At 42.2% G+C, this 22343-nt stretch overlaps 1 protein-coding gene across 5 annotated transcripts in view; it reads left to right on the top strand.

Moving 5' to 3' along the window:
* Window positions 1-22343, top strand: part of ITPRID2 (ITPR interacting domain containing 2) — an 82243-nt gene that overhangs the window by 25558 nt on the left and 34342 nt on the right. For all 5 annotated transcript variants that reach the window (XM_084815247.1, XM_084815252.1, XM_084815236.1 and 2 more), the window contains 4 exons: window positions 1663-1702; window positions 2440-2538; window positions 4190-4398; window positions 5431-6134. In XM_084815247.1, the coding sequence (XP_084671373.1) occupies window positions 1663-1702; window positions 2440-2538; window positions 4190-4398; window positions 5431-6134 (1052 nt within the window). The remainder of the gene's footprint in view (window positions 1-1662; window positions 1703-2439; window positions 2539-4189; window positions 4399-5430; window positions 6135-22343) is intronic.

Genomic DNA, 22343 nt, shown 5'->3' on the forward strand with positions numbered 1-22343 from the left:
AAGGTGTGGTACATTAGGCAAGTAACCCAAAATTCCACCCCACCCCCCTACACACACTCTTAGGTGATCTACTCTTAAAGAGGGATTTTGTTGACAGATGGTTTTGTCAGTAGTAATAATTGGTAAAGGGTCCAAAGCATGGTCTTGGAAGGTGCATGCTGCAAAAGCTGAGCTTAGCAGATATGGGTCTAGTCACTGCCTTACTGAGACACCCCTTGGGACTGGAATGCATGCTTCCTTGAGCTCCTGGAAGAAAAAGGTGGAGAGAGATATAAGTAATCAATATTGATACATTTGCTTTTATCGTACGAATTCAGTGGATTTGTGCTTGCTTTTTGTTTTGATTTATGCATCTTATGTGTGGTGCTGGTAGTGGTGGGGTATCTTTATAGTAGAAAATGAAGCTGGTGCTCTCAAACCTTCATGCTACCCTAAAATATTTATTTAGCAACAATATCTGGTTATCTGTGCCTGACAGGTCTGTCTTGTTGACATCAAGTTTAGCGTATGCCCCCAAGTACTAGGATCAGGCCCTTGGCAAGAAGAATACTGACAGCATTGTTTTTGTTGAAAGATTCCACAGTGGTGGAGGGAAAAAGCAATTTAGTTCAGTTTGAACTCTCCCCCTCCCCCTGCCCCCAGTATTCCTTCTTGTTTTATGAGATTTTATTGAATCAGCGTACATTGGATTAAAAGATTTCCCTATAACAGACCTTTAGCTTAAGGCTTCTGTGCTTACTAAAAAAGTCACAGAAAATTATTTTCATGTGCGTTGGTATCATTTATTTGATTTCTGACCACAATTAATCATTTATTTTTAAAAATAAATATGTACTGAAGTGGCATACACAACAACATTTAAGGGGCAGACACTGAAAAATTAGATGCCAGGCTGCGGCAAGATGTTCATGGCTCATGCTCAGCTCTGCCAAGGTTTTACCTCAGGGCTGCTTCCTGCATTTTGGTTGTAAGCAAATCACATCTGGAACATTCCATAAATGTCCTGAAGTCAGAGGTATGTACTAAGAAGGCTCGCTACAACCAAATTAGCTTTTCAGGTACTTGAAGATGATATCATAGTGCCATCATATACAGAGACACTTTTTTCCTGGACCATTATTTACATTGGTCAAGCTGAGGTTTTGCAGATTTTTGTGTGTGGAAACATTACAGAAACCTGTTTGACCAAATACTGTCATAGGAGAAAGGTAAAAAGAAAAGAATATTTGTACCCCAGGCAGTGAGGTCTTTCTAAAGCTAACCCTTGTACCTAGGTTCCAGTGCCTCTAAAAGGTCTTGCTTCACATGCAAGGACATTTTTGAAAATGGACGGGATAAGGGCGAGAGTCCAGAATAGACGTGAGCTACACGGGAATGGACTATTGTCGGAATGAAGGGCTGTGTCATACACAGGGACGCTGAGGGCCTAGCCAGTTTGTTCAGCCCTAGCCATGTCCCCCACCGTTATCCCTCATGCATCCTTTGGAATGCCTGAAGAGGGCTAGAGTTGAATACACTAGGCAATATGCATTCGTAGCACCATATTCAGAGTAAAAGCAAAAGTGTTGCTTGTTGTATCAAATGACTGTTCTGTTAGTGATTACATATAGTCCAGTGCCACCAATTTATATGTATTTCCCTCCCCCCACCTTTCTCCTTCAGCTAATCAACTGCATCAAAGCAGTGAACCAATGGAAATCTGGTAAATATTCACACTTCTTATTTGGGAGTAATGCCTGACATGGAGTTAAAAACGACAAGGCCATTCTATATAAAACTTAACTCATTTGAACGGATTGTCATCAGGGATATATATTTATGTGACAAGACTGTGATGAGCATTTTTCTTACTGTGTTCAATCTAAATTAAGTAATATCAGAAATTGAAAATATGTGGGTTTAAAAAAAATTCAATGGTCTTAATTAAAATTTCCCTGACAGGGATCCAGATTCCCACAGATGCATGGGGATCCCACTGCCAATTATGTTCCACACTTGTTAAACGGCTCTCATCTGATGTGTGGAATGAGGCCTAGTGGTCTACAGATTGCAGTGGGGCCCTTGGTGTGTTATATACTGGAGATGTTGAGAAGGGTTCAACGTGGTCTTGTCAAATATTGTATGTTTTTAAAGAAAGGAGTTTGATGCAGGTCCCTGAATATGGTAAAGGACAGTGGTTGGCTTTTCGCTAGAGGAGATAGTAGAAACCCAGGAGAGGGGTAGGTTTTGGAGGGGTCATTATGCTTCAGATAGCACATTTCAGCAGTCCATTTAAAGCGAAGGGCTGTGTTATCTCCCTGCCCCCCCGGCCACCTTTTAAATGATAAAAAGCAAAGTGTTCTTAAGAAAAGAGAAATGGTTCGATCTTGTATAGTTGGGGTGATCTTAAAAGAGGAAGGAAATTTGCTGTCCTTTTAACTCTTGATTCATTTCTGTTAGTAATGGTATGTTGGCAAAGGACAAGAGACTTCAGTTTCATCAGAAGGGGAGAAGTATGAATTCCACTGGCTCGGGGAAAAGCAGTGCAACTGTTTCAAGGTAAGCATAAGAACAGCCCTGCTGGGTCAGAACAAAGGCCCATCTAATCCAGCATTCTGTTCACACAGTGGCCAACCAGCTGCCTATGGGAAACCCACAAGTAGGACATGAGTGCAACAGCACAAACAAATAATTGATAGTCTGGGACTTGGAATAGGTCAATGGAATTTCTTATTCCTCCATCCATTTTTTTCCTGACAAGAATCACCAAGTTAATTCTTGATGGTAGTCTGAGGGTCTGCATTTTGCCCAGCTTGATAACATTCTGCTTTGAGGTTTATTCACAGACTTGTAGCTCTTGGAGTTCTGTCCTGAATATGATGGGGGCAGCCATATTTCTTGTTAATGTGTCTGCCCTGTTCAGCTATATCTTATTTTTAAATCAAAAGGCCTTCATGAGTCGTGGGAGTTGAACCCCCACCTGAGATCCCTGCAGTCCAGTTTTCTCAGGCACTCCTCTCTCCGTCGTCAGAGGTGGACTGAGAGAGGAGTGCCTGGGGCAGAAGGAGGATTTTGCTCCCTTCACTTGTGCCCCCCCCCCAATATTAAAATCAGACCTCCATCTTTCATTTCATATTGGAACAACTTAGATGTGAGCAACAAACACAGCTTGCACCTTCTCATGTAGCCTGGCTCCGTTTCAAGATGGAACTCAAATTCCATAGATTCTGGCATGTGAACCAATTTAATGTCCCCATCTGTAAGCCATTAACACACAATCTTATGCATGTTTAGACAGAAAAAACTCCTACAGCTCCCAGCATGCCCCAGCCAGCATGTTGGGAACTGTAGGAGTTTTTTCTTTCTAAACATGCGAAGGATTGCACCCCAAATCGAATTATTTGAAGACTGCAGTCCTTTGCACACTCCCCTAGGAGTTAGTCCCATCTATCTCAATAGGACTGACTTCAGAATAGCCATACATAAGATTGTACTGTTAAATCGCTTTGGGCAGCAGTGACCCAAGAAATTGCGTAGAAGTATGTTTAAAATCCACAAGACTTCCATTTCAGTCTGAAACTATATACAAGGAACTCCTGGACATGTTTCCTAGAAAGTAAAGCCCTGTTCATGTGTTCCCCTTCACATGATTACAGTTGTGTGTGAAGGGCAGGGGGAAAGCTGGACTGCACATGCTCAACCTGCCCCCTCTTTCACAGCTTCATCGCCCTCCAGACTGCTATACTTGCATCAGTTTTCTGTGCAATGTAGAACTCTGTGAGCTCAGGGTTCTGAATCGTACAATGAACTGCCTACATGGGTAGAGAAGGTGTCCTGCTGGAAATCTTGCCTTTCCCAATGCACAAAGGATGACGGGTCTGGTGATTGTGGTGGGACAAACAAGCACAGTCCTAATCTCCTCCCTCATGTGATTATAACTGCATGTTGGGCAACGCATGAAGGGCTTAAGTCTTGCTTTGATTGAAGTTGCTTCCAAATCAGCAAGCTCAGTATCACAGTCTTGGTCTTAAATAGGCCAAACTCCTCATTTCTAAATTATACATATATATTTGGTGGTAAGCCTCACATAGTCCAAGAAATCCTGTACTAAATCCAGGTTCTTCCATTTAACCAGGTTGTAGATCTTGCTTGTACTTAACCAAAGAGAGAGGGTGGAAAGCAACTACTGTGTTTTTGTTTTTATCTCTAGTGTGTCTGAACTACTGGAGCTATATGAGGAAGATCCTGAAGAGGTCCTGTACAATCTTGGATTTGGCCGTGATGAACCAGACATTGCTTCTAAAATTCCACCAAGGTTTTTTAATTCATCGTCCTTTGCCAGGGGGATAGATATCAAGGTGTTTCTGAATGCCCAGTTGCAACGCATGGAAGTGGAAAATCCCAATTTTGCTTTGACAAGTACGTAAGCTAACTTTAAGAACACAATTAAAAAGTGCTGAATTAAAAACCTGATTTATTTTGTGCACTACCCAGAGAGCTTAACCTTTGGGCCAATATAGAAATGCAGTAAATAAATATTGCTTGGGAAGTTGGCCACAAAGGATATGTTTGCCAGACGAATGTCTTGCTTTTAAAGCTGTTGAAGGAGGACTTATAGAAGTGCTAAACAGATCTAATTCTCTGTCTTATAAAGCTCGTCCAATGTTGACCTTTCTGAGCCTGGTCACCTGAGGGGAGGAAGCCATCCACAAGTTCAGCTGCTCACCTTCCCTCCCATATCCTCTACCATCTTCCCCTCATGCTGCAACAGGTTGGAGAAGGCTGTTCTAAACACTTGTTGCCATCTTGAAGACAATTTATCATGGATGGGAGAAGAAAGAGTGGACGGTGCTAGTGGTACATGGAGTTTGGAAGGGGAAAAGGTTCAGGGGAGAGGGTGTGGAGCTGGCTTGAAAGGAATTGGGGGAGAGTAAGAGGGTAGAGGGACTGTTGTGTGCAAAGCTTATGGAAAGGGCTCGAGTTCCTCCCTGCTTCTTCCCCTGGAAAGTTTCACAAGCAGATTGTTAAATATATGCAAAACGATGTATTTTCCTTCAAGCGACTTGAAAGGCAGAAGTGTTTTCAGGACTGGTCCCATGGCAGCAAAACTTAGTGTGCTGGGTTTCTTCTCACTCCCTATAAAATAGTTAGAGTGATGCCCTAAAAAGGAGCAAGTGTTTGGTGTACTGGCTGACACCTCAATTAGAGAACATCAAAAACTGTCTTTTAAAAGTCAAGATTTTTTAATCAACCAAATTTCAGAACCCAGAGTTATGGATTTAATCAGGATATGTGAGGGTCAGAAATCTGGCATGACCTTGGCTCTAATGTACTGTTGTAATCATTTTGTTTTTACCTTTTGCAAATCCCAAGTCATTTGTCGCTTCAACATTGAGTTTTACAATGTTCCTCATTGTTCTCTTTGTCATTTCTGTTTTGTCCTTTTGCCAGGTCGCTTTCGTCAAATTGAAGTGCTCACTACTGTGGCCAATGCTTTCTCTTCCTTGTACTCCCAAGTTTCTGGCACTCCGTTGCAGAAAATTGGGAGCATGAATTCGACCGCTTCCAGCAAAGAGGCCTCCAGCCCTCCTCCTCTAATGCGAAGCAACACGGCGAGTCGTTTAATGAAGACCTTATCTAAACTCAATCTTTGTGGGAACCCGCAGACAGGGGAAGGTGGCAGCTGTACGACATCCTTGCCAGCTGAGAAGGGGAAATTTGAATATGGGAGTGAAGAAGCTGAGGTTAAAAATGAACCCAAAACTCCAAAACACTTCAAAACATCTCTGCTGGCTACAGTAAAAGAGGAAGTACCTAGCAATCTTCCCAATAGTGCAGAAGTTCTTAATTCTTCAGAACTTTCTGCTGGCACCAACATTAAGCTGGGAACACAAGGTGACACTGTACCTCATAAAGATGAACAAAATAGTGACTCTCTTGGTTGTTCAGAGAGACTCCATGAAGAAGCTGCTGTTATGAACTCTTCTGGTCTCGAGAGCAATACACTAGAATCAACCAGCTGTGGGCTTGAAGGCAACTCCGTTCCACAAACTCCTCCTGCTTTGGCCTTGGATAAAGAGCCCTGCACTCCAATAGCAAACCCGTCCGTTGTCAACCTTATGCTGCAGCAGAAGGACTCCTTTGAGATGGAGGAGGTAAGTGGTAAAAGACTCATTTTTGTAACATGCAGATCCTCCTTGATTGTCCTACAGCAATGATGGAAACAGTGAGTTAAGAGAGTAGACCAACAAAGCCAACTTGGAATACTGTGTACAGTTCTGGTCACTACACCTAAAAAAAGAAATTGTAGAGCTGGAAAAGGTGCAGAAAAGGTCAACTAAGATGACCAAGGGGCTGGAGTATACCCCTTTGAGAGAACGTTACAACAGCTGGGATTGTTTAGCTTGGAAAAAAGGAGGTAAGGGGAGGCATGATAGAGGTCTACAAAATTATTCATGGTGTGTAGAATGTGGATAGGGAGACATTTTTCTCCCTCTCTCAAAATACTAGAACCCAGGGTCATCCTATGAAGCTGATTGGTGGGAGAGTCAGGACAGATGAAAGGAAGTACTTCTTCACACATAGTTAAACTATGAAATTCACTGCCACAGGATGTAGTGATGGCCACGAATTTGGATGGCTTTAAAAGGGGGTTGGACAAATTCCTGGAGGAGAAGGCTATCAATGGCTACTAGTCTTAATGGCTATGTGCTACCTCCAGGACCAGAGGCAGTGAGCCTATGCACACCAGTTGCTGGGGAACATGGGTGGGAGGATGCTGTTGTGCTCATACCCTGCTTGTTGGTTCCTGGTCAACAGCTGGTTGGCCACTGTGTGAACAGAATGCTGGACTAGATGGACCCTTGGTCTGATCCAGCATGGCTCTTATGTTCTTATGTTTCTTATGTAAAGCTGCTGAAGTAGTTCTACCCAGCTTCTTGCCTGCAAATTGTAGGGAGACAGTGCAGATGGGCAGATCTTAACTAGGATTTTAAACCAGATTCATCTTGGTTTAATATACTGGTGAGCTCTCATTAACCTCAGCTAACTGCAGAGCTGGTAAAAGTGTAGTATTAAGTTGAAGCACGGGATTTGTGATCAAGAGGAAATGGGAGGGGCTGGTGGGAAGGAAGTTTATAATCTCATGACCTACTCCCAGTCTCTGTTTAAGCATGTTTAAGAGATCAACCCAATGTTATGTCTGATTGCTGTTAGTGGCATCTTATGGGGGGGGGGGGTGTCTGTGTGTGAGAGAGCTCATTTCTATCCAGATCTTTTCCATGGTTCAAAGTAAAGCTGTAAGACAGTTGTGTGCTTTTTCTCTCTCTTAAGAGTAATGTAGTATCAGTGCATTTTTAATTGGTGAACAGAGGAAAGTGCAAGAATGACTTGAGCTTTAAGTTCCTTTCTCAGAAGAGAGCAATGCCCCAACCTATTTAATAACAGATTCCATGAGAAGTGTGCATGTGTGTGTGTGTGCAGTAACTGCAGCTCTTTACATGCTGTCAGACAACAAATCCAGACCAGAAGCTTGTCACCTGATGTGAATGGAGCAGCTGGGAGTGCATTACTCCATTGCTACAGCATTTCGTTAGCTCCCTTGCTTCCTCGTTCAGAGGCTGTGTTGGTGGTTGAAGCTTTACAATAGGGAGGGGGCATAACTCAGTGGCATGTAGAAAGCCCCAGGCTCAATCTCTTGCATCTACAGTTAAAGGATCTTGGGTGGCAAATGATAGCTGCTCCTTATAAGTTCTCTAGGTACAACTCAGGATGCTGGTTTTAACCCATAAAGCCTCAAATGGCTTGGACCCATGGCTTTGGGTGTTCTATCCATGTGTCAAGAGTGTACCGTTGTAGCATGGATTGGGGGGTGGGTGGGTGTCTTTTCAGCTTTATAGTTGTGGAACTTCTTCCTCAACCAAATCCTGATTCTTTTCTGGGATGGCAAGACCTTCTCTCTCTCTCTCTCTCTCTCTCTCTCTCTCTCTTCTCTCCTTCCCTCAGCTGGTTTTTGGTGCACAAGATTAAGCTTTTATTTGGTAACACAGTTTTAGTATATGTTTTTTTTAGTCTGAATTATTTTTATTCAAATAGTTTTGTGTGTGCGGCTTTCTTCTTCTTCTTCCATAACCTTTTCTGAAAGCTGGGAATAGGAGGGAGTGGGGCAGGCATCTGGATAAACCAGGGTGGGCAGCTTGGCCCTCTGAATGTTGTTGGACCGCAGCTCCCATTGGCCCTAGCCAGCAAAGCCCGTGGTGAGGGCTGATGGGAGTTGCAATCTGACATTATTGCAAGGGCCACAAGTTGCCCACCCCTGAAATAAACAATTGGAAATAATGAGGAATACTGTGTGCATGTCTATTTAGGAACATAATTTACTTACTTGGTACATTTATGTTCTACCTTTCTTCAGTGATGTAGTGGTCAGTGTTGAAGGGCAGGCACTCATCATGACAGTCCTTGTAGCCATGCCCTGGAGGAGGGTCCAAAAACGCAGGCAACCGTGTTGATCCATATCAACAAATCAGTTCTAGCAGTTTCCATCTCCACCAGGAGCAGGGCTTTTGTAAAGCTAATAGGTCTTAGTTGCCCATTCGAGACCAAGCCACACCAAAATTCTTTGCTTTACAAGAGGAAACAATACATTGTTGCTGGGAAAATTCATTTCCCCCCAGCTGCTGTGAGGATTGCAGCTAAACTCAGAGGGAACAGGGAAGTCTGGGTGGGAGGGGGTGGCAGATGTCCCTGCTAATAAAAAACAATGCCAGTGCTGTAATCCTGTGAGCCCTGGCTCCATTACACCACTGCCTTTCTTCCATGGAACTCGAGGTAGCACATACTGACTAGGTTCACACAACACAATAACCCACACTCAAGGTTGAGTATGAGTTGAGTGTAGGTTGTCGTTGAAATGTGGGTTGTTGTGTTATCTGAACCCAGCTCCGCTAACAAACCATAGTTTGTTAACCATGAACAATTCATGAAGAGGACCCATGGTTTGTTGTTGAACTGTGGGTTGCTTGCTAACAAACTATGGTTTGTTATCCCGGCTGGGTTCAGACAGCACGTTAACCCACATTTCAACAACAACCTACGGTTCAGCGACAACCCACACTCAACCCATACTCGACCTTGAGTGTGGGTTATTATGTTGTGTGAATCCAGTCATAGAGTTCTCAAGTGGTCTACGATTCTGGCACTGACCACACCGAACCTTTGACCATACATAAACTTTGAAAAAGGCCACAGAGTACAGCCAGTGTGCTGAAATGACAAAGAGCTCCTACCAAATAACTTCTGCATTCTAGTTTTAGAGGGTTTGATCCATGGGAGTATGAAATCCAGCTTTTCTCTACAGGAATGAGGTGATTCCTTTTCTGTTTTGTTTAAATTTGTCTCTTGTGTAGAAATGTATAAAACAATAAGAGGGTGTTGGGGGAGCAACTAAGGGCCCTCTTGTCAGCTTCTCTCTTCTCAAGCTTTGCTTTGGAATGTTTTCATAACGCATAGCATGGCAAGTACGTTAATGCAGTTTTTTCCGTGCTGTCCTGGAGCCTTTGAGGCTTGTGCTCCTGTAGGAAGTCTGCTGCTGTCAAGATAGCCAGCATGGGAGAGTGAGTCAGGGCAAAGTTTCCTCAGGAGCCCTGGCCTCTGTATCCTCAGCCAATCAGATCCTCTTGAACTGGCATCCCATATTGATATTGGCTAAGCCATGAAGGGGGGGTGGAGTGGGCAAGGTTTAGCAGAGTACAAATGCAGACAGGGCTCTGATCCTGTGGTCCAGGCAAGGGCGGATGACCGAAGATGGTTCTTCCTCCTCCCTTCCTCCTCCCAAAAACCAAAAAGAAAGAGAGAGAATAAGAACCTCACGTATAGCTTCTTGGAAGCAAAGTGAATCAAGACAGCTCCTCCAAAGTTCCAGACCTAGTGCATGGCTTGTAAGATGAGCTTTTTATATGTATTTGGTTTTATGTGTTAAGCTGTGTAAATTGTCTTGCATAGACAACAGTGTGGTTTTTGCTTTGTGTATGTGGCATGTGTGTTTCTTTCCTCCCCCCCCCCTTTTTTTTTAAAATGGTATTGTAATACCACTTGCTATGGCAGTTTTGATCATGCAACATATATCTATATGTCTATATCTATATATCTCTGTCTGAAAGAGTTTGCAATGCAGGCATAGCCAAAGAGGTTAACTTGCTGAATGGTTGCAAATCCTTTTGCCTTCTTTGGGTGGATTCCTTTAGATTCTGGAGTTCATTTGGTTCTTTTTTTAAAAGTGGAAGTTTCTAACCTTCATCTTATTTGTGAAAATGTGCTTTAAAAGGTGTTGGCAATGTTTGCTATGGTTACTGAAGTCAGAAGGTTAGAGATGGGGGAAGGCTTCCAATGTTAAGAATAGATTGATATTCATTCACGTATGTCTTGCCCTTGCCCACAGACCTTCCTATTCTCTGATCTTCCTACTGCCGTTAATCCCCCCTCTCCCCACTGTTTTCCTACTACTGTAGCAATTGGGACAGATGGCACTGATTCAAATTCACCATGACCGCTAGGTCTGATGCTGACTGAGTTTAAATAAACCAACTGTTGTTTTAATTAGATGGGTGGAATCAAGTGCCATAGTATGAGCTTGGTTCTGATTTTAGTGAAATGGCAAGATTTGGTTTTGGAGTTCTAGAATTCTGGTTCTTGACTTGCAATGAACCAAGTGTCCCTTGGTAGAGAAATGGTGATCAGCAATGAAGGATGGAAGGTTCCATCAAGATAGGCTCGTGAAGCAGCATTCATTAGGTTGTATCTAATGTAAGTCTCATTCATTTCAGTGGTTCTACTCTAAGTAGGACTAACATTGGATACAACCCATTTCCTGTATTCCTTGTATGCCTTTCTAGATGCACTCATCCAGAAATTCCCGTGTGCTAGTGTGCCATAAGAGAGCTGTTAGTATGCAGCAAGAAATTGATTTGATGAAATAATCAAAGGCTGCTCCAAGCTCCATGTGCCTATTCCCAGAGGAGTTTGGTTGCTGCATATATGCATTATTAGCCTTGCTTCCTTCCCATGATCCTCTGCTGGGGGCAGGCAGTTCTGCTGCCTCTATGCATGGCATGTGGTTGAATGACACAACCTCTCCTAAGGCTGAGACTTCGTAGAATTGCCTGCCCTCCAAAGATGCTGCCCAGCACATCTCTGCATGAATTACTGTTCAGAACAGTGACTTGCACAGAAACACAAAGGGTGGGAAGTTATTATTATTTTTTGTATTCTTAGTTCTTTTGGGTATGAAAGAGCAAGAGGTGCCTCCCATGTTTTGTTCAAGAAAAAAGGATGCCTCGGCTATCAGAAAACTGGGGGCTTTTTCTAGTCTTTGCCATAGGATTATTGACATAAACATCTGTCAAAGTGGCTCCAAGTATAGGATGATCTTGGGGTGGCGTGGTGGTGGTGGTTAGACTAGAAGGAACTCTCTGGTTTTCTGCACATCTGGAGATAATTGTCATGTTGATAGCAGGAAGTGGGATCACACCTGCCAGCTAGCCCTTCCCCCAGTTTCCATGTGTTGATCACTTCTTCTATCTTACGAAGCGGATTGGTGGGAGATTCTGAACAGAGAAAAGGAAGGACTTCTTCACACAGCGCATAGTTAAACTATGGAATTTGCTACCAGAGGATGTAGTGATGGCCACCAATTTGGATGGCTTTAAAAGGGGATTGGACAAATTCCTGGAGGAAAAGGCTATCAATGGCTACTAGTCTTGATGGCTATGTGCTACCTCCAGTAACAGAGGCAATGAGCCTATGTACACCAGTTGCTGGGGAACATGGGTGGGAGTGTGCTGTTGTGCTTATACCCTGCTTGTGGGTTCCTGGTTGACAGCTGGTTGGCCATTGTGTGAACAGAATGCTGGACTAGATAGACCCTTGGTCTGATCCAGCATGGCTCTTCTTATGTTCTTATGTACAGAGCCTACATACATACATGGGATACACACATAAGCTGTCTCTGCACAACCAGTTCCCTGATCGTGGGTACAGAGCTGACGCACATCCATACTTTCAGGTTGTACACATTACGGAAAAAGACTAGAGCAGCTTGTACCCATGTAGGCTGTGTGAAGAAAAGTCAGTTGTGTGGGAAGTTGGGGTGTCCACCAGTGGACACAATCACTGTTTCCCCACCCATCTCCTGGCCCAATGCACATTAATTACCCCAGAATTGTTGTTTGAATGGGGCTTATAACTTGGGCCATTCTGCTTTGTTTCATTTGTTTCCCAGGGCTGCCAAGCTGAATGGCTGTTAATGGAAGTGTGCATAAGACAGCTAAATGTATACAGATTACTTGTTGTTGTTGTTGTTCAGTCGTTCAGTCATGTCCGACTCTTCGTGACCCCATGGACCATAGCACACCAGGCCTTCCTGTCCTGCGCTCTCTCCCGGAGCGTGCTCAAGTTCATATTCATTGCATCAGTGATGCTATCTAGCCATCTCATCCTCTGCCGTCCCCTTCTCCTTTTGCCTTCATTCTTTCCCAGCATCAGGGTCTTTTCCAGAGAGTTTTCTCTTCGCATTAGGTGGCCAAAATATTTGAGCTTCAGCTTCAGTATCTGTCCTGCCAATGAGCACTCAGGGTTGATTTCCTTTAGGATTCACTGATTTGACCTCCTTGCAGTCCAGGGGACTCGTAAGAGTCTTCTCCAGCACCACAGTTGGAAAACATCGATTCTTCGGCACTCAGCCTTCCTTATAGTCCAGCTCTCACAGCCATACGTTACTACTGGGAAAACCATAGCTTTGATTAGACGGACCTTTGTCGGCAAGGTGATGTCTCTGCTTCTTACTATGCTGTCTAGGTTTGCCATAGCTTTCCTCCCAAGGAGCAAGCGTCTTTTAATTTCATGGCTACAGTCACCGTCTGCGGTGATCTTGGAGCCCAAGAAAATAAAATCTGTCACTGCTTCCATTTCTTCCCCTTCCATATGCCAGGAAGTGATGGGGCCAGATGCCATGATTTTCGTTTTTTTAATGTTGAGTTTCAAACCAGCTTTTGCAGTCTCCACTTTCACCCTCAACAAGAGGCTCTTTAGATCCTCTTCGCTTTCTGCCATTAGGGTGGTATCGTCTGCGTATCTGAGGTTGTTGATAATTCTCCCGGCAATCTTAATTCCGACCTGTGATTCATCCAACCCGGCGTTTCTCATGATGTACTCTGAATATAAATTAAATAAGCAGGGCAACAATATGCAGCCTTGTCGTACTCCTTTCCCAATTTTGAACCAATCAGTTGTTCCATGTCTGGTTCTTACTGTTGCTTCTTGACCCTCGTACAGGTTTCTCAGGAGACAGGTAAGGTGGTCTGGTACCCCCATCTGTTTAAGAATTTGCCACAGTTTGTTGTGATGCAAACAATCAAATGCTTTAGCGTAGTCAATGAATCAGAAATAGACGTTTTTCTGGAATTCTCTTGCTTTCTCCGTGATCCAGTGAAAGTTGGCAATTTGATCTCTAGTTCCTCTGCCTCTTTGGAACCCAGCTTGTACTTCCGGTAGTTCTCGGTTCACATACTGCTGAAGCCTAGCTTGTAGGATTTTGAGCATAATCTTGCTGGCATATGAAATGAGCGCAATTGTACAGTAGTTTGAACACTCTTTGGCGTTGCCCTTCTTTGGAACTGGGATGTAAACTGACCTTTTCCAGTCTTGTGGCCACTGCTGAGTGTTCCAAATTTGTTGGCATATTGAGTGCAGCACTTTAACAGCATCATCTTTTAGGATTTTAAATAGCTCAGCTGGAATACTGTCATCTCCGCTAGCTTTGTTGTTAGTAATGCTTCCTAAGGCCCACTTGACTTCACTCTCTAGGATGTCCATCTCAATTTCAGTGACCGCACTATCATGGCTATCAGGGACATTACAGATTACTTAGAGGGCTTTATACATGTGTGTCTGTGGAGGGGAGATATAAAGGCATGTATACTACAAAACAGGCTACATTAATTATGAAAAAAAATGAAGGTCTTAACAGCAACCTTTTTGCTAGTATAACTAGGATTGCTGCTTTTGTTGATTTTAGTCTTTGCATTATCTTTTATTCTTGTATTGTTTGAATTTTGTATGTAAGCTGTCTTGGAGAAAATGTTCGGAAAGACAAAATGAAATACAGAAATATATGGAAAACTAAATCTTTCCTACTAACAGTAGCATTTTCTTTGACATGTTAACTTACAAGTTTTCCAGTTTAACGTTGGGCCAAACAGTTATGATAAAGCCACAACATGAGGGCTGTACCATGTTGCTCACATTTCCATATGAATTGGACCTGAATTTAGTGGTTTCAGGCTGTGTATATACAAACACAATATGTTTACTATCTCTACTCAATATATAGGAACTTATGTCAGTACAAAAGTGAATCAGACATTACAAATGTTATATCTGAATACATCAGTACTAGGTGAAAATACACAGTATAAACCAGGGTAAATAAAAATGATTTTTTAATGAAAAAAAAAAAGATTTTTTGTTATTTAAGTCAGATATTTATTATTTAAATTGCTTGTAAGAATGAAATAGTGTAAATAATACTCTGTTTAGTTCTATATTCACATGGCTTAGTGGACAGATTTACACTGTTCAGGAAATATGTGGTAAACTTCATTTAAATCAGTGATTTAAATTGACCCTTTTTCTTACCTTTTCACTGATTTAAATCATCTTGATTTAAAACAGTCCACCCTAACAGAAATTCATATCTCAGACTCCAAGACCTGTATTGTGTTTTGGAAATGAATATGTCTTAGAATATGTACCTTATTTCCCACTTTAAATCAGACATGACATATTAGGCCTGGTCCTCTACAGCAGGGTGGGCAATGGCGCCCAGAATAGTTGGGCAGCTGCCAAGGAACCAGTGGCCTGGGAAGGACCCATCCATGCTTGAGCTGGGGTCCTCCCACCTCTCCCTCTTCCTTAGCTCGGATTTACCAAGCAGCAGCAGCCAGGTAGGAAGCTACAATTTTGACCTTCCACAGCGCCTCAGAAAACTGAGGAATCATCAAAATGGTGGGCAGGTCGCAGTTGCCGCCTGTCACATACTTCAGTGGTATTGCTACTGCATTCCACCACCATGGATAATTCCACAGACTGAGACTCACACTGGCTGGAGCCTGCACCAGAGCGTGGGGCCCAGTAAATGATGCTGTGCAGTGCGGAGGTGCACATCTAGAACTGGCCCTGCTCAAAGATGCTGTCAGCCCTTCTCTAGAGCAGGACCACAGTGTTCAGGATGTAACAGAGTAGCTGCAGAGGGGGTTATCTCCCCCCCCCCCGCCCGCCGCCCTAAAGAGAATCAATACTACAACAAACTGCATGCAAAAAATGTTCACATCTTGTTTCCTTGGACAAAGCTCAAACAGCTTTTCTTCAATAGTATTTCATCTATTCTTTTTAAAGCTGTGATAACAGGGGCACAATGCTTCAGTTTGATATTTTGAAAATATGCCTGTTTCCTAAGAGGAAGTCCTTTGATACTGGATGTTTCTATTTTAATAAAACAGTATTAAGTCAGAGTTTGCTGTATGAAAAGAAAGAAACCAAGCAATTTTATCACCAAAGAACATCTTAGAATTGAGGAAATGTCTGAAAATCGGAGTAGTTGTGAAATATGGAGGCCAGCTGCTTAAGTGGTGGGGCGGGGGAGCTGCCTGGTGGCTCATTACTTCATCACACTGGCATAAATATTTGCAACTCTTAATACCAGTCATTTATAATATATTATCAAGCTAAAAGGAAAGAGCACTTTGTTTTAATAGCAGTTTCCCCCCATTAATTCATTTCTTGGCCTCCTCTCATGTGAGTTTTCTTTCTTTTAAATTTTTAGACCAGCGTTATTCAGAATATATTATATTGTGTTGGCGGGGTAGTGGAATCACACACTCACCCTAGGAGCATAATGTCTGAAAGAGCCTACATACCTACAAACTATATTCATGCTCTCTATTTGTGATCAGGCACCCTTGAGTAGGCAGAGTCCCTTACTCACATGTGCAGTGTGTGTGTTGTTAGGATTTGGCCTTTGCTGAGTGTTTTCAGACTATTGGTTCCAGTACTTAGGAAGCTTTTGGCTGCCAGTTAATTACCCATAGCTGATCAGTACATTTCATACAAAGCGTACATCAACAATTCTTGTAGGTAGATTCAGCTTCGGTTTTGTACTAACAAGAATTAATAAAGGAAATGTCTTTGATCCATTTTTCATTTTTATTAGAAAGATACTTTCTAATAAAAAGCATCACTCGAAACATAATATGCATAAAATGACATAAAAACATTTTTGTTTGTAGACTTCCAGTCCTAATAGCTTAAGAAGGAGAGATCTCATTCCAAGTACCAATACTGAATAGGCTATTCAGCTGACGGGTACACAGGCTTGGGGAGCTTTTAATAAGAAGCTGCATTCCAAAACCAGCACATACTTATACCTTTTTGTGTAGAAATTACCTCATAGCTAATATTATTCACTGTTTCTTAAATTAGGGTTCACAATCTTAGGGCACAATCCTATGGCTGCTAGACAGCGGCTAGACAGCCATAGGATCGTTCGGTTCCCGGAAACCCACCTCCCCGCTCCTTCGTAGGCAGCACAGATCATCCCTGGGCCTCCTCCATTTTCTCATTGTTATTAAACATTCCTAGAACATTAGAATGTACAAAAAAGGGTTACAAATAAACTTTTCAGGCTAGATAAGATCAATTTTTCTTTGAGAAGGTAATTCCTTACTCAGAATTTGCCAGTTAAAGTCTATAAAGTCTATGAAGTCTATAAAATTTTCTGGACATTTGTATTTTGATGCATATACCTTACACAATATTTTTTGCTTATTAATTGATAAGCGAAAACTTTAACTACACTTTTGACCCGGGATTATAGAGTCTCACACCTGTTCATTACTCAAATAACTTTTGGGCCAAGTGATAGGGCTTTAGCTCAGCATTTTCTTTTTGGAAAGCATCCAGGTCAACTTGACCATTTTTAATGCCAACTACCCAGAATTCATTTTGAATCTGCATGTGAATGAGTATCTTTCCTTTAATACACTTATTTATTTAAAACATACTACTACTTATTTACATTTTCAAGTTCTTAATTATTTATCATTAAACATTTGGCATTTGCATTTTACAATAAGATATATTGTTTTAAGAGAGGTGGCTTAGCATTTTTTCAATAGTCTTCCCAGCAAGTCCAGTAAAACAAAACCAGCTATTTCCTAAAAATCCAGGAATTCCTAAAATATACAGTGTGTATATAGCTTTCATATGCATAGGCACTCCTAGGCATTATGCTGAATGACTGTAAGGTGCAGCAGGTGTGGTCTTGCTGTCGTCCCCCCTCCCCCAACAGACACAGACACATGTTCAGTGTAATGTCCAAACAGTGCTATGGTTGTCACTGTTTTCAGCAGGCACAATCCCACTTTCCCTTTTTAAGAACAGCAAACCAAGTGCTGCCTTCCAGCATCATCTTTATTTGGGTTGAAAAAAGTGGTTTTGAGTTGTGGGGTCCAGACCCCACATCTGCCTTGTCCTTAAGTGCTTGAGCAAGTTACTTTTCGTTTAGTCTTGCCAGTTTGCCTTCTGGGAATGAGTCTTTTGTGACTAGCCATGCCCACCATGGCAGCCATTTTTTGAATGAACAAGCCCACCCCATGGCACCCATTTTATGGGAGTGCTCATAACACTGTCTCAAAATTCCAAATGTGCCCACTGATGTAAATAAGGTTAGGGAACTCTGACTTAATAAGTTAAATGTTACTTTTTAAAAAATGGAATAGGTGGGAGGATATGAAACACCAGAGGATAATTGATTCCATAGTTCTTGAGGAGTGCATGGAGTATGAAGTGGTTTAGATTTGCTTAAAAAAAAAAAAGTAAATTAATATTTGAAATAGCTGCTGGGCTCCACAATAACCCATTAGCATAGGAGGGTTAAATACAAGTGTGCTCCAGTCTGCCAACAGAGAAAAAATAGCTGTAGTTTGAGAAATTGGAGTGCCTTTTAACACCTTCAGCTGGTTCACCAACTATGGCCTCTCCTGGATGGAGATAGCTTGGCCACAGTGGTACAAGCAATAGTAATCTCAAGACTGGATTACTGCCCCTTTCCAGCATGTAACTACTTTGCTGAGGGAGCTGCACTGGCTGCCTATTCACTACCAGGCCAGGTTTAAGGTTCTAGTGCTAGTGTACAAAGCCGTAAACAACTTGGGATCAGGATACCCAAGAGAGCGCCTTCTCCCTGCCGGTGACTGAGGTCATCAGAGGGCTTGCTCCTGGTGGTTCCACATGGACCTGTGGTCCAAATGGAGTCCACGAGGAGAAGAGCCTTCAGTGTGGCGGCCCCCTTTCTTTGGAATTCCCTGCCCCTGTAGGTCAGGCAGGCACCAACACTGCGTTATTTCTGGCACCTCCTGAAAACAGGACTGTTCCAGGAGGTATTCCTAAATTGACCAGTCACCGTTTCTATTGGCATTGTGTGTGTTTTTAAAGTATACCACCACTCTGAAATCTGTTCTAGATGTGGAGCAGTATAGAAATATTGTAAGTAAGTAAATAAATAAATGTCTATGATAAAACCAGTGACTACCTGATTTCCTTTCTGAAGCCCAATACAGCCATACTTTCCCTCTGATTTAAGGCCTAATCCAACATGCATATTGCCTTCTGGCAGATAATGGCTGAAAGAAGGTTCACACTTAAAGCTCTGTTCTACACGTCCTCCAGTGGCAGAGGGGGGGCTGCCTTCCTAATAGGAACTGCTGGTGTGTGGCTTCATTGCTGTATGTCAGAGGCGGGCAACTTGTGACCCTCCAGATGTTTTGGCCTTTGACTCCCGTCATGCCACAGCATTGACTGTGCTGGCTAGGGCTGATGGGGAATTGTAGGCTGAAACATCTGGAAGGCCACAAGTTGCCTACCCCTGCTATATGTAAAAGAACCATCCTTTCTCTAAAAAAATTAGTGGAATCCTTTGAGGGTGTAATAGCCATTAAATTCTTTGAAAAATTCATGTTGAGTAGTAAGATGCTGAGTTGGGTGCTATCTATTTCTTTTATTGTTGTGTTTTTATGGATCTATTTTTATGTTATGTTTTAATTAAGGTTCTATTTTTAAACTATATTTTATTATTGTTGACTGCCCTGAGCACCATTTCTGATACAAAGGCAGGATATAAATTAAATTCATCATCATCATTGTAACTGGTGAATAATCTTCTGAAATGATCGTTTCAAATTTGAGGCTGGTGGATGGCAGTGATGCTGTCACTTCTGCAAAAGCCGAGATACTCTGCAAGATTAAGCATCACTGAGATTAATTTTTTTCATATGAAAATTGGTTAAACCATGTGCTGAAACTTGAGAAGTTCTGCTCTCACTAAATTGAAGATGTCCAGTGTTTCAGGTTTGTTTTTGGTTTTTCTTTTTCTTTTTAATTGCTACCTGTAGATGACATATAATGGTGGAAAGTTTTGTCTTTATAGCTTCTCTTTATAGCTTCTCTACAATTTGAGCATAACCTATGTAATTAAGAAGCAGGTATTTATAGCTAGCTACCTGTGACATTAGAGTTTCAGTTTGTTTGTTTTAACAATGAAGAGATGCTTCTTATGTTTGTAATGTTAAGAACTGAAGTGGTGGGCAAATGCTCCTAAAAGCCAATAAAATCAAGTATATTCTGTGACTTACTTAATTCAGTGTTTTATTTTTATTTTAAAATTGTGTTTACATTTCTTCTGCTTTTATCCTAAAGACTCATGGTGACTTAGGACATGTCAACAAATAAAAATAGCTCTAAAATTAAGATAAAATAAAATAAAAATAACTAAAATAAAATTCCTAGCAGTCCACCTTCCAAGAAGGAATACAGTTCCATCTTATTAAGTAGTGTGGGTTACATCTACACGAAACCACTGAGGTCATCCAGAGATCTCGTGTGCAGTGTCATCAGTATACTGATGATGCACAACTCTCTCTCTCCCCCTCCCTCCCTCTCCCTCTCCCTCTCCCACTGCTTCACCTGGATCCAATGAAAGTGCTTAATCAGTACCTGGTCATGATAATGGATTGGATGAGGGCCAAGAAACTGAAACTCAGTTCAGATAAGATGGAGGTACTATTGATGGGCAGTTCATCTATCTGGGTACTGATGTTCTAGAATGTGTTGTACTTTTCCTAAAGGAGCTTTGCTTTGGGGATGCTTGTGGATTCATCTCTGTCACTCAAGCCACAAGTATCCCCTGTGTCTTTTTACCTCTTACTTAATTGGCTGGTATGCCAATTATGTCCCTTTGTTGATGATGACAGCCTGGTTTCGGTAATCCATGCTCTCATAATCTCCCTTTTAGGTTATGGCAATGTGTTGTACATGGGCCTGCCTTTGAAGAAGGTCTGGAAGTTTCAGTTGATACAAAATATTGCAGCAAGAATTACTAGAACCAGGTGTTACGATCCTATTACATCAGTATTTATCATTTTCTCTGGCTCCAGGTTCATTTCCAAGCTCAATTTAAAGTGCTGGTTTTAACCTATAACGTCCTTCAGAGCATGAAGAATCACCTCCTCCTGTGTTCCTACCTGTGCCCTGAAATCATGTGCCTAGTGCCCCTGAATACTGAAATTTGGTGGCTGGTTATTTGTGAGCAGGCCTTTTCAGTGATTGCCCCCAGGTGTGGAATGCCTTCCAGAGTGATCCACCTGGTGGCTACTTTGTTGTCTGTTTGGCATCAGGCAAAGACCTTTTTATCGTCCCATGCCTTTTCACTTTCTGTAGGTTTTGCTGCCAGTCGTTATTTAAAGTTATGTTTTATAAGTTTTCTTCTTCACAGTTGGATATTTTTAGATCTCTTTGGTATCTGCTGCCTTGATATGTTTTCATTCTCCGTTTTTATAGATTGCGGGGGGGGGGGAGATTTGTTGCTTGTAATCTTGTTAGTGGCCGTTTGGATTGTAGTAGTAGTTTTATTGTGTTTTATGTTGCCTTGAGATCCCTGGCTATAGCAAGACTCATAAACTGAACAAATACATCAATGATGTGATTTCTCTTCTACTAAATGTTGATTTTAATTGCATTCTTACATATGGGATGATTTTACGTTAATAGTCTAGACTGGCATCTATCGAATAGCTCACTTGTTGCAGAGAACAAGAACATGTACAACGGTTCTTTTTTCCCCCCCAACAAAAGCTTTCCTGTCTAGTTTCTCTGTTGGAATAAAAAAGTTGCACAAGAACTGCTTATTTAGCAATTAATTTAGAGTAGCTTTCTTGCTTTTAACAAAGGAGCTACTTTGTCCTACAATCTCCTCCATCCCCATAAGCAGGCCTGCCTGCATTTCGGCAGTTTCCCAGAGTAAATTGAACTCTATAGAGGGCCATGCAATCTCGGAACCCTGTAGTGCCGCCCACTGAGATGCATTGTGTTTGAGATTATGTCAAGTGACTCCGGTCTGTAGTGTCTTGTAGCCATTGGGTGATGAACCTGCCATTAGTGAATACTCCATTCTTCCTCTATAAAACTTAAAAAAAATAAAAACAATCCCAACAGGCAATAGTATATATTAGTGCTGAGCCGAGGATTTCTCCACATTTTTTTGACCATTCTCATTCAATCTGATAGAAAAGAAATTGCTCCCAAAACTAAATTCAAAGGAAAAGAATTTTCAGAGGAATTCTCATGGGTCGGGTTTCGGGCTCTTGTGCTTGCTTACCTTATTCATGAGGTGTCTGAGGGGTGTGCATGGGTGTCCCGTCTGTCACTGTACAGTGACCTCTGTGGTAGCCTGTAGCTTCCTCGGCTTCCCACACTTCAGTTAAAGCCATCATGAGGAAGAAGTCATGAGGCAATTCCTGCCATGGGTCTTTTTCAGTTCAAGAAGTGCAGGTGGCCTGGGAGGCTGCAGAGCAATGGAAAGATATGTAATAGAGAAAATACACATAGCACCCATGGCCACCTCATAGTGATTCAGTAAGCTCAAAAATACCACTGAAAGAAATTCAAAGTTCTGCCTCAAAAAAGTGGAAGCCTTAACACAGTTGATGCTGTTGCCACCTACTGAAGCAGTGAAGTAAACCAAAAACCCTTAGGAAAAAAGAAAGAAGCTGTGCTACAACCCTTGCCGGTAGTGAGCCCTACCTGTGAGACACTGTTGTAGAATTTCTCATCCCCCTGGAGTTTCTCTGCCCACAAATAGGGTGGAGAATTTTGAGGGGCCATTTGTGCACAGCTCTAGTATATATTGTTGTTGTTCAGTCGTTAAGTTGTATCCGACTCTTCGTGACCCCATGGACTATAGCACGCCATGCCTTCCT

The sequence above is a fragment of the Heloderma suspectum genome, chromosome 1 (genome assembly GCF_057233095.1).
Source record: "Heloderma suspectum isolate Gila_16-S chromosome 1, 16-S_ref, whole genome shotgun sequence".
Classification (NCBI taxonomy): domain Eukaryota; kingdom Metazoa; phylum Chordata; class Lepidosauria; order Squamata; family Helodermatidae; genus Heloderma; species Heloderma suspectum.